This window comes from Eurytemora carolleeae, unplaced genomic scaffold (genome assembly GCF_000591075.1).
Source record: "Eurytemora carolleeae unplaced genomic scaffold, Eaff_2.0 scaffold600, whole genome shotgun sequence".
NCBI classification, from domain to species: domain Eukaryota; kingdom Metazoa; phylum Arthropoda; class Copepoda; order Calanoida; family Temoridae; genus Eurytemora; species Eurytemora carolleeae.
In genome coordinates, this window is record NW_019397594.1 from 131,472 (window position 1) to 143,767 (window position 12,296).

Here is a 12,296-nt window from a genome sequence, read left to right on the forward strand (position 1 = left end):
GCCATAGGACTATTACTATTCATGATTCTACCAGAGCTACAAGCCTGAGCACCCATGCAAAACTCAGCATAGTAATATTGCGATGTAGGGATGAGAGCTATACACAATTTTATCTTTTTCATCATTCCTAAATGGCAATTTAGCATCACTTCCATGACTGAACTAGTGTCAGAGAATATTTGAAATGCCGTCCTATGAAGACCATACTGTGAAGGAATGACTTTTTATACTTAACCAAGACCAAACTATTGATATCAATCATGAGAAGTCAGGATATGTAAATGGTCTAGTTAATACCATAAAGAGGAAGGAATACAATTTAATTTAGCATTTACGCAGGAAGTTTTGGAATTAACATTTCAATTTTAGCCAAAATATGAGCATCCATTACTCCCCAGCCCAATTTAGCTGATATTCATTTAGACCGTGTAGCCATGTGGCACAAATTGAGGCATTGTAATTTACGTCGTATTTTGTTCATTTAGTAATTATGCTAATCCTATTTTGCGATAAACCCATTCCATGTATTAGAAGTAATATATGTTCTCGTTGAAACAAACGAGTGGAGATAGTTTCTTGAGTGATGGTATTGATCTATTTTATTGCTAGTGTCTGTATTGGCATCAATAGCTAACGAGGTCTCGTCCTGTATAGTGGCGTTGATTATAGTTACTGTGTTGATCATTTCCTGGTTGAGAAACTGATCAATTGATTGTCAGTGTCTGTATCGACATCGATAGCTAACGAAATCATGCCCTGTGAAGTGGCGTTGATTAATCACGGGATTGTAGCCATGTGGATCATGTCCTGGTTGAGACATTGATCAATTGATTCCTAGTGTCTGTATTAACATCGATAGCTAACAAGATCACGCCCTGTGTAGTGCCGTTGATTAGTCACGGGATTGTATCCCTGTGAATCAGTCCTGTCTGAGTTTTAAAAATTGCAATTTCAATGCCCTACATTTATCATTTAAAAACGTAATAACTGCCGGAAGACTCAAATGCTGTGGCATGGAAGACCGTGCGGTTTTTGCTCATGGCTGACGAAAGACAAAAAAGATAATTTGTGACATGGAAGGGGAAAATGTTATGGCTTAGGGCCGCCTGCCTTTGGGGCTCCCATATGACGTATCTGACTGCGTATATATATCAGATAAACGTGATAGATATAGCCGCCAAACTAGGGGCTCCCAAAGTATATCATTGGGATAAACCTTGTTCATATGTTCGTTGAACGACACTGACTACGTAAGAAATGCCTTATCTAACTTTATATACAGGGTGTCCCACGAAACATGACAGTATGCAGGACGACTTGAATGTCGTCTTGATTTTTGATATAATTTGCTGCGTTTATTTGTCAACCTAATTTTAGAAGTAAATTTCTAGAGATAATAATCACAAAATTTCCCTTGTCCTGCCATTTCCAAAATGTGGTCTGCCTTTTTTGTGCTTTAAATATTGCCCGAGATATGAAGAATTTCTTTCAGATTTCGACAATTTTGCTTTTATTTAACAAAATTGAAATCTGAACCAAACTCTTTATATCTCAGGTAATATTGAAAGCACAAAAAACGCAGACCACTTTTTGGAAATGCCAGGGCTAGGAGAATTATGTGATAATTGTTTCAAGAATCATACATGTTAAAGTAGATAGAAGACTAAATGTCACAAATAAATTCAAATACCAAAGACGACTTTCAAGTCGTCTTCCTATTGTCATGTTTCGTGGGACACCCTGTATTAGATAAGAATCTGATACGAGACATCTAGCGGCCAAACAATCGTCTTCAAAAATACGTCAATTATACAACTGTTCTCTGCATGTCTTCAAGTTTTATGATATTTTATGATAATTTTAGAGCTGAAAGACGACGACAAAAACTGATGGCCGGGAAAATTCGGGCAGCAGCCAAGGCTGCAAAATCAAATAGGTTTGTAAGTTTAGTTTTGAATGTGTTTTAAAGCCAAAGAACGATATGTCCATCTATATATTTAGCACTGCATCGAATGGTACAGCTAACAAGCGGCAACGTGATGCTAACAGTACAACCCTCATGCTCATCGTCGTCATAGCGATCTTCCTGACAGTAGAAATCCCGCTCATGGTCATCACAGCACTTCATACAATATCGTCCAGGTATATATTACGATCATTTTTCTTCCAAATTATAAATAGAATTCTCACAATTTTTATATTTCTACCATTCTGTCCGCAATTTCTAAACAAAATGTTCGTAATTTTGATTTTTGATAGATTGAGAAAAACTTCTAACACTTATTTTGATTATCTGGTACAGTTGTCGGCGTTTATATCAATACAATGAATTCAAATTTTGTATCATTGTTTTGATTTCTAAAAAGTTTTCTTCAAATTACACGTTTACAAGTAATCAGGGTCATTGTGTACAGTGGCTGTACAACAAGAAGTCTAAAATTCCAGATGCCCCCTCTATTACTAATATCTCGATGAGACACTAACCAATATTTTCTATTTAGTTTGTATGAATTCCTCAATTATGAGCTTGTAAAGAAAATAATAGTTTTGATGAATGTTGGCTTATGTCTCTCCTACCCTCTTAACTTCGGAATATACTGCGGAATGTCCAGGTAAACCACTGTGCACAAAAATATGTCCAGGTAACCCACTGTGCACTAAATATGTTCAGATATACCATTATACACTTGAATAAGTCCATGTATACCACTGTGCACGGAAAGTTCAAGTAATAATTCATTCACACAAAATTATCTTTTCAACTTTTAACTTTTATCAGATGAAATATGCAAGAAGCACTAAAGATTTATGGCCGGTCGGAATTGAAAAAATGTTTCTCTTAAAAATTTAATTTTCTAAAAATACACTATAATAAAACGAAAAATTCGCAACATTTTCTATCTTGTTTTATTTTAAAAACTTATAAGATCACGAAACTTGTTTCAAATACTGAGTACAACGTTTTTATAAACCATTTACAAAGAAATCTAATTACAAGTTTCCCAATTTTAAATATTTGAATTTTTGATTATTTAAATATCAGAATATTTGCTTTTTTAACTATTTAAATATTTGAATTTTCTAATTTGATATGCTAAGGGTAGCTGATTTATTTTAAAGTTATGATGTTTAGACATTTACTGATGATTTTTTCTCAATTCAATTATGAACATTCTTTCTTTGTATACATTCTAAAACTAAAACAAACAAAAAAGTTCGCGGATTTTATAAAGAAAAATTTCGTGGATTTTTAAAATGAGGTCACACAAAAAAATTGGACCTGATCGGTTCAGCCGTTTAACGTATATTGATACAAACAGACAGACAAGAAAAGTATAAATATATATATATTGATGTCCTTTGAATTTAAAATTTTAAAGTTAAGACGCTTAAACACCGACAGATGAGGTTTTTAAAATCATGTTCTTTGGATTCAACATTTTAAATCTATGACGTAAAAGTTTTCAACATTTAAAGTTAAAGATGTTCAGACAATAAATGGTGAGTTTTTAGATAATGTTAATTTTATTCTAAATTCTAAAGTTACAAGATTTAGAGAAACGTCTAGAAAAGAAGGAAAAAATTGCGATCTATTTTAAACGACTGTGTCTGTAATTTTGTGTAGCCCCAAACACACTGATCCAAAAGTTGCAATGAGAATTTTGCCAATTTCTTTTAAAAATACAAAAACAATAATTTCTGTCTTGGCAATAAGAATTTAACTCTTTACATTTACAGACCTCAAATTTTAGATAGAAAAACAAGGATAAATCCATCATGATCTAAATAAATGGAGGTTCACTCAATTGTCTCACAGTTAAGAAAAAAGTTTATTTTCAGACAATTTCGTGAAACCTTCAAGAATTTGTTCGTGAGTCCGATTCTCAACTTAATCCGACCAGCTGGGAGCAATCAATCAATCATGATGAATAGGTGAGTTCACTATACTTGATTACACCTGCTGGGAGCAATCAATCAATCATGATGAATAGGTGAGTTCACTATACTTGATTACACCAGCTGGGAGCAATCAATCAATCATGATGAATAGGTTAGTTCACTATACTTGATTACACCTGCTGGGAGCAATCAATCAATTATGATGAATAGGTGAGTTCACTATACTTGATCAGACCAGCGGGGAGCAATCAATCAATCATGATAAATATGTGAGTTCACTATACATTTCCACTGGACCTTCTTGTTTAATTTCATGTTTAGAAAGTTTCTTTTCTAGTTCCTGCATTTTGCCCCCCCCCCCAAAAAAAAATTAAAAAGTACACCAAAAAAATATTTCACTAGTCAGTCATAGGCAGCAGTGCTGCCCTGATGGGCCCCCTGCCCTGTCCTCGCCGCTACAAAAATGTACTATTCTAAGAACCAATGCTGCAACAGAATGTCCCAAAAATATGAAGAAAATCATGAGAAACTTTAAAGTTTTCAATAATTATTTTTAAATAACTGCCAAGAAAAAAATATATAATAATGAGAAGAATCATATGACACTATTAATATCTATAAAATAAAGCTCTTATAGCTTATAAATATAAGATATTTGTTTATTATGGCTGGCCAATCCGCTGAACCAAATTAGCTAGCTTTTTTGGATAAATATATTATGATAAAGTTTATTTTTATAGTAATTAATCATAGAGTAATAAAACGAAGAGGTGAAGCTTAGCTTAGATGTACAGAATCGACCTCCATATTAATTAAATAATAGACAGGTCGGTTGTGTACATCACAATATGTTTACGTATCTAAGGCTGTACGCTTGTATATAGAGTGATCGTATTTCTAAGGGGTGGTTTTTTTTCTAGATATTTGAATATTAGTATTGATAATTAGATAGACACTTAATATGGATTGTAAACACAGGATTGTATACTGCAGTACTTTCAAGTTCAGTTGTTTGTTTATTTTAATAAAAGTATGACTTAATATTGCATCATAAAAAGTGCACAAACAATCTTCTTGTAAAAATGTGAGTTTTTTCAAAATACCAAAACATTGTGCATGGCGAGACCTTTTAATGCTGGGAGACTCCACCACTTATCCCTCAAGTTGTAATTGAAAACCTACAAATTTGATAATTGTCAAATGTTTGCAGTCAACCTCCTCGAATTCTCTTTGAATTAAGAAAGAAAATCTAAAAATTTGTCAATTTCATATCCCCCCACCCCCAAGAAATACGATTGCTCTATATACAAGTGTACAGTGTTAGATACGTAAACATATCGTGATGTACACAACCGACCACTCTATTTATTAATCAATATGGAGGTCGATTCTGTACATCTGAGCTAAGCTTCACCTCTTCGTTTTATTACTCTATGAAATTAATGTTTAAAAGAAATAACTATTGCTGCTGCGCAGTAACTGAGTATTGTTTGAGAACTAGTTTACCGATCATAATTATCCAATGTAAACAAACATGTCGGGATGTGTAAAATGTTTTATTTGCTGAATTTGGGATAACTATTAATAATTAAATAATTTTATGAGAAAATAAATCAATTTCGAGAAAAAAGAATGAAAAAATAGCCTCATATCATATCATAATTTTTAAAAATATTCACCACTGTGTTTAGAACCCCCCGGGGTATCCATGGGTTACCTCGACAAATTTGTGCCGATTTAGTTCAGCCTAAACTCATAATTACTCTATGTTTCTTAATATACCTCTATAAGTCACTAGAAAATGAAAAAGGAAGAAGTTGGAAGGGTTGAGGAAGGGGGGGGGGATGAAAATATGTATTCATCGATACATAATAACCTCCATCAAGATATTTAGGAAAGACTTTGATTTAGACAAAAAGTATCTTGGCATTTTAATGAATGACAACATCATTAAATCCATCAAAATATAAATCTTATATATAAAGTAGTATTCTCTACTTGACTCTCTATTTGGATGTCCGATCATTGCTCATGAGCCACTCAAATTTGCCTAAAATTTGACTAAAATTTGCCTAAAATTTGCCTAAAATTTGCCTCATATTTGCCTCAAATTTGATAAAATGATAAAAAAATTGGAAAACAATTTGAAATAACTTGTTAGCATTTTTTTTACATCAAATTTCAAAAATGCGTCAACTTATAAATCTCGCCAGAAAAGTTGTTAACTAAGAAATAATTTATTCACTAAATGTAATGTATTACTTCCTACACCATAAATTCTTAATGAAGGAAGACAACAAAAGAGTTTTTAAAATATCACCATGAAAAACATTCAGTGGTCATCGCCGCTATATATGTATTTGTTTTCCATCCTGTCAAAGGTTTCTGATTGCAGCTTCAAATATGTGAAATTAACTGAGGCAAAATAAAATATTTGTGTTAAAAGTTATTTTTAGGAATAGAAGTTATATTTATACAGAATACAGAATGCTCACGGTATTTGATCATGAATCAGATCATTATACAAATTCTTTATTTGTCTGTAAAATATTGTTAAAAACATTGAAAAAAATTCCAAAAATAAAATTTTGTGAGAAAGACTCGTGAAAGTTATGAGACAAGAAAACATTTTCAAGAAATATTTATCAAACTTTTGTAAAATACACATTTTATTTTTCATCTTAGACACAAAGGTTAGTCTTAGAAATTCCTGTGAAACTGAAAATTGAATAAAAATGTTTGCTTATAAAGTACATCCAATATTTATGAATACAACGAAATAACTTTTTGTCTCGTTGTCAATGAATTTGGAAATCTTTACTGATACGACTTTGTGACCGCGTAACTTCTCTAGTTTTTAGTTTACGCACACAACGAGAGAAACGAATTTATTTGTTTACATAATAAAAATTCAAAACATTTTTGGTGCTTCTCATAAGTTGCAATGTATAGAGAAGTTTATGATTATGATTTCAATCTAAAATGAAATTAAGTTTGATTTGACGTTGCTGAGTCAAGTAATTAATTTCTTTCCAAGTAAGGGTGAAACCGTTTCAATGAAAATGTGGAACCTTGCACCAGAAAAAAAAATTTAAAAAAAGGAAATTAGAAACAATATTTTTAAAAGAAAAATTTGAGAGAAATCAGAACTAATTCAGTAATTATAATTTAAAAAATTAAGATCCTAAAAGAGAAGGTCGAATTTCGATTAAGGTTAAAAACTAGCTTTCAGTATAATCTGACAAATATATTTTTCCAAAAAACCGGGGTTTTTTATTCATAATCAACTCAATTTATCAGGGATTATCTGGAACTACTAAAGTGTTATTCTAAACTCAGTGTTTCAAGACGGATATGTTGATACCCATGCTTGATTTATTCGTAATACTTAATTTATTCTGGCTTTGTATAAGTGATTTGATGTATACACAAAAAAATAAAAATACGAGTTTTAAAACTATGAAAAAAAAATTCTCAAATCAAAGAAAAATTTAGAACTGGTGCTGCAAGATGAATGAATCAAAAAAGTGCCACATAGTTTCATTCTTATTCTAGCTGTAAGTGTGATGAAAAAATTTAAAAAGCTCAATTCATTCTAAAAGCTAGTATCCGGACTTGGAAAAATTCAGTCTAGGGTAGGGTTTCCAATCGGAATTCCGTTGCTAGCAATTGCGCGGAATTGCGCGCAATGGTTGCTTCCGCTTGCGCCATTTCATAGCGCGCAATTGCGCTATAATTGCGAAAAAAGGAAGCAATTAAATATTCGCGGAATTGCGTTGAATTGCGCGGAATTTGCTTGGAATTGCGCGGAATTGCGTGCATCGGAATTGGTTTTATACCTAAAAATCAATAATTTTAAATGTTATACTTACAAATTTATGCAACAGATACAAGAATGGAATTAAATATCTCTGTTGATTTTAAAATAATCGAGGCCATGGAGTGTCACTTGTTTCAAAAGTTTACAAATTTTAAAGTTTCTTGTGGTTGGATAAACATTAAAATGGAAACTTTTTTTGGTTGAAATTATAAGGTTCGTTTAATCAAAAATAGATATTTTGCTACAGTGAGAACCAGAAAACTATGATACAGAAAGACAACATCACAGTGTATTTGATGTTATAGTTACAAATCGAACAAAATTACTTAGTAACTTATTAAATCACTTATCCAGTTACATGGGTCTGCTTAAGTCTAAACTCGTCTTCATATGCCAGAGTTTTCTGGTTATCATGCTGCAAATGAATATTATAAGACAAAAGATTAAGTTTAAATTCAATTTTCTTAGCATTTGAGATTACAATATTTGTGAAGTTCAGTTTATTCCAAGCTTTAAATTGAATATTTTGTTGTTGAAAGGAATTGCGCAATAATTAATTGCATTTATTGCCTGCCATAAGGTTTAAATTGAATTTTATCAAAAAATTGAAACACAACGCAAGAAAGATGGACGGAATTGCGCGCTATAGCGCACAATTCCGTTGCGTTTATTTGCGCGCAATTATTACGGAATTGCGCGCAATTAAATACACTTGCGTTGGAAACCCTAGTCTAGGGGAAAAGAGTATACTTTGATTATTTTTTTTTTCTTAGTAAATCAGACATATCAAGAATTCATGATAAAATTATGAATAATGATTTACGATGCAAAACGAACCCTCTTTAAAAAAAAAGAATAATAATTTTGAGGAAAAGTGCAAAAGAAGTAAAGGAATTAAGTCTTTGCCACAAACTCTGATTTTTTAATCCCAATATCTTTGGAACCAAATGTTACAGACCTTAGATATTTTAAACTATGAATTCTGTTAAATCAAATAATCTGAGTTTGAAATATCAAAGGTTTACAACATTAGGTTCTAAAGATATTGAGGTTTAAATATTTGATTTTGTTCCAAAGACTCAATTCCTTTCGTGATTTTTCTTGGCATTGTATAATATTCAATTATCTGTTATAAAGAATATGTGTCTAGGTTTATGTTACTTATCACACTTTGGAAATACATTTTGTATTATTCTTTAGAATATTGATAAAATGACAGGAATAGTAGATTATTTCAAAAATCATACTTGTTGAAGTAGATTGAAGACTGGATGTCACAAATAGATTCAAACATCAAAGACGACGTTCATATCGTCTTGCTAATGCCATGTTTCGTGGGACACTCTGTAATGTTTCTTAGAAATAAAGATTTAGAAAAGTAAACTTACCTAATACTTATGTACATTTTATTTTTAATAGCTGAATATAGTATCGAAAACTTCATTAAAACTAGGGTTTCAATAAAATTTTTGTTGAATGAAATTCAAATGGACGATAGAAATACGTTCAGTTTCGTTCAACTTTCGACCTCATTTTTGCGAAAATTTTGTCTATTTTCGTTCAAAGCTTTTCAATTTCGCATAAAGAAGTTTTTCAGATTTCTGACGAAGTGTCTGGTGAGGCCCCCCAAGAGTAAATGTGTCGCACATTTTCATGTTATTTAATAGATAATGTAAACTAGCAAATAATCTCAGGAAAATAATATTTAGTTTAAAAATCGTATTTATGAAAATTGATAAAATAAATTATTTATCCCGTGATTTTCTACATTTCTATTTCACATCTAGTAATATGTTTATAATATGAATTCGTCGAAAAATAATCGATAACTATAGGTTTTAATTTCCGAACCAAGTGCCCAGGAAAATCGTTCAAACTTATCTAATTTTTTTTTCAGTTTTCAGCTCGGCCTCCTAGCCTGTCCTAGCCGCAGCGCTCTGCCCAGAAAGTGTCTTAACCTAACCTAACCCTAAATAAATACTAACTTAATTATTTTTCTGGATCTACAAAATTCAATCCCCCTTTCTCTGTTTTGGAATTTTACGGGGCATTTGCGCACAACAGAAAATGGCAAATTCCCGTTTTAAGTGGATTGTATATAAAACAAATACAAAATATTATGAGATATGTAAGAATGCGTCGAAAAATAATCGATAATTTTAATATCTGTACGAAGTGCCCAGGAAGCCTGATCATTTAAACTTAACTAATGTTTTCAGTTTGGGAGTAAACGAGACAAAAAGAGTTGGAGCATCAAATGTTACAAGATTTCATGAAAATCCGAATCAAGCAGAAACTTATCTGTAAACATAATGGTTTTTAATTGTTTTTTTAAACACACCTGGGACCAGATTTACGTAGTTAAACTACATAGATGTAGTTTAACCACTTTTTTGTACGCTGGTTTAAGATGAAGAACATAGTTCAGCTATTTCTCGATATTCATTAAATGTACTCCTTGTATGTTTAAACTTGTCTATGATGTAAAAGAATACATTTCCAGATATATACATTTCAACTTATAATGAGTTGGTTGAGCTATCTGGTCCCATATTTCATTACCCAATCATCTGGGTTTGATGAAGTAATGGTTAGCGTGTTTGATCCATAATTTGAGAATTCAAGGTTCAAGCCACGTCAACTGCAAAAATGAAAAAACTGATGAAGATTCAGCCATACTAATGATTCCTTATATGACGAAACACTGTGTCTATGTATGTAAATATTACAACTGTTGTCTATATATATTCTTAATCACGATAAAAAAAGTATTTTTCTATACAGACAAAACAACATTGAAAGTTTTCACTATGGATAATGTTTTCACTGTGAATAATGTTTTCACTGTATATAATGTTTTCACTGTGGATAATGTTTTCACTGTGGATAATGTTTTCACTGTGGAATTTAGTATAATTAGCTTTTTAACTAGAAATATTAGTATATTTCATTAAACAATGGACCATGATCAGACAAAAGGTCTAATCGGACCTGCCGATCTAAGGGTCATTTAAAATTACGGCTTCAGTCTGTTAAATAATCTGACAATTAAATGTCAGTCTTATATTTGTATTAGTTTGTCATGGATCGTTGTACATTTCCTTTAAGATAACTAACTATTAAAGTGCCAAAACTTATAAAAGTGAAGAGAGTTGAATTAGTTTTAAGTCTCAAAATTGGACTGGTGTCTTTTCTGTATAATCTGAGCTCAGAACTTTGGTATGAAGTATTTTTAATCTCGATATTCAATGTGAGCACTTTTAAATTTGAAGATAAATGCTTGATCCATCTAATAATTAAAGTTATCCCAGCAGGGTATACCCACCACGGGATATGGAATTAAATTAATTCATAGATCTGTATATAGATGAACATCAATACTTGATCCATCCTTTAATTAAAGTTATCCCAGCAGGGTATACCCACCACGGGATATGGAATTAAATTAATCCGTAGATCTGTATATAGATGAACATCAATACTTGATCCATCCTTTAATTAAAGTTATCCCAGCAGGGTATACCCACCACGGGATATGGAATAAAATTAATCCGTAGATATGTATGTAGATGAACATCAATACTTAATCTCGAGATTTACAACATGAAAGTTCTGACTCCTACTATTGCATTGTATAAAGATGTTCTCTATGTAATTGTATAACCTGTAATTTACGAAAATATGAAATATTTTGTTAAATGTTATAATTGCTGTTTAAAACATTAAATAAAGATATAATAACACTAATAATCTTGATAGTAATAATAATAATAATAATAATAATANTTGTATTATACCTATAAATATTCTCAAATATTTTTGTGCGGGTACTTGATTTGACCTTTAGACCTTTCCATCATCATATCCTAAAAGTTTGTTAAACCTCTTTGTTTACTATTAGCAACCCCTCCCCAAGCATTTAACACACTATAGTACTGCTAATGGTGAGAAAACACGCAATTATAAAGCAAATCAAGAGAAAATTCTCAGTAAAAGAAATAAGATGATAAGCTGGCATTTAGTTCAGATTTATTTGGGATAATATAAAATTATACAGGTTTTCAACAAAATTAAATATTTTTTCTTTTTAATTTACATATCTTAATAAAACATGTATAAAATTTTACGTTCTATATGATGCAAACATATATATATATTTGCAATATATATAGTGATAGGGTGTCGTTATTTTACGTTGTTTACATGTAGTTGCTAATCAAGCGCATATTTTAAGATTTTTTAAAAGTTTGTTACTATTTAACTGTTTATTTCGAAAAAGAAGTATACAGAAAAATGGCACTAATCAACAATTACAGTTGCAGTTTATGTTCAGCTGTTTATTTTAACCATTGACAGATTTCGCATGAGAAACCCAAGAACCATTTAAATGGTAGGACAGTCTTGAGTAAGCAAGTTTTAGTTCAGATTTGTTACGTTTGTACCGTAATACTTTAAGTGTAGGGCTACTATAATAGCTTTAAGATATCTTCTTCACATTTGTAGGGTGAAGATGTGAAATAGGATAGAAAATTAGTCGATGTGGTGAACTGATTTATAATCCCTATATCTCTGCAAC

At 31.3% G+C, this 12,296-nt stretch overlaps 1 protein-coding gene across 1 annotated transcript in view; it reads left to right on the top strand.

Annotated features, from left to right (window-relative positions):
- LOC111715076 (sex peptide receptor) overlaps positions 1-10,620 on the top strand; it is a 45,374-nt gene extending 34,754 nt beyond the window's left edge. Inside the window, exons 11-15 of the mRNA XM_023490328.1 lie at positions 1,865-1,936; positions 2,002-2,142; positions 2,502-2,612; positions 3,841-3,933; positions 9,940-10,620. Coding sequence (XP_023346096.1) covers positions 1,865-1,936; positions 2,002-2,142; positions 2,502-2,612; positions 3,841-3,933; positions 9,940-10,027 — 505 coding nt within the window. The 3' untranslated portion in view covers positions 10,028-10,620. The remainder of the gene's footprint in view (positions 1-1,864; positions 1,937-2,001; positions 2,143-2,501; positions 2,613-3,840; positions 3,934-9,939) is intronic.
- Positions 10,621-12,296: the final 1,676 nt, after the last annotated feature.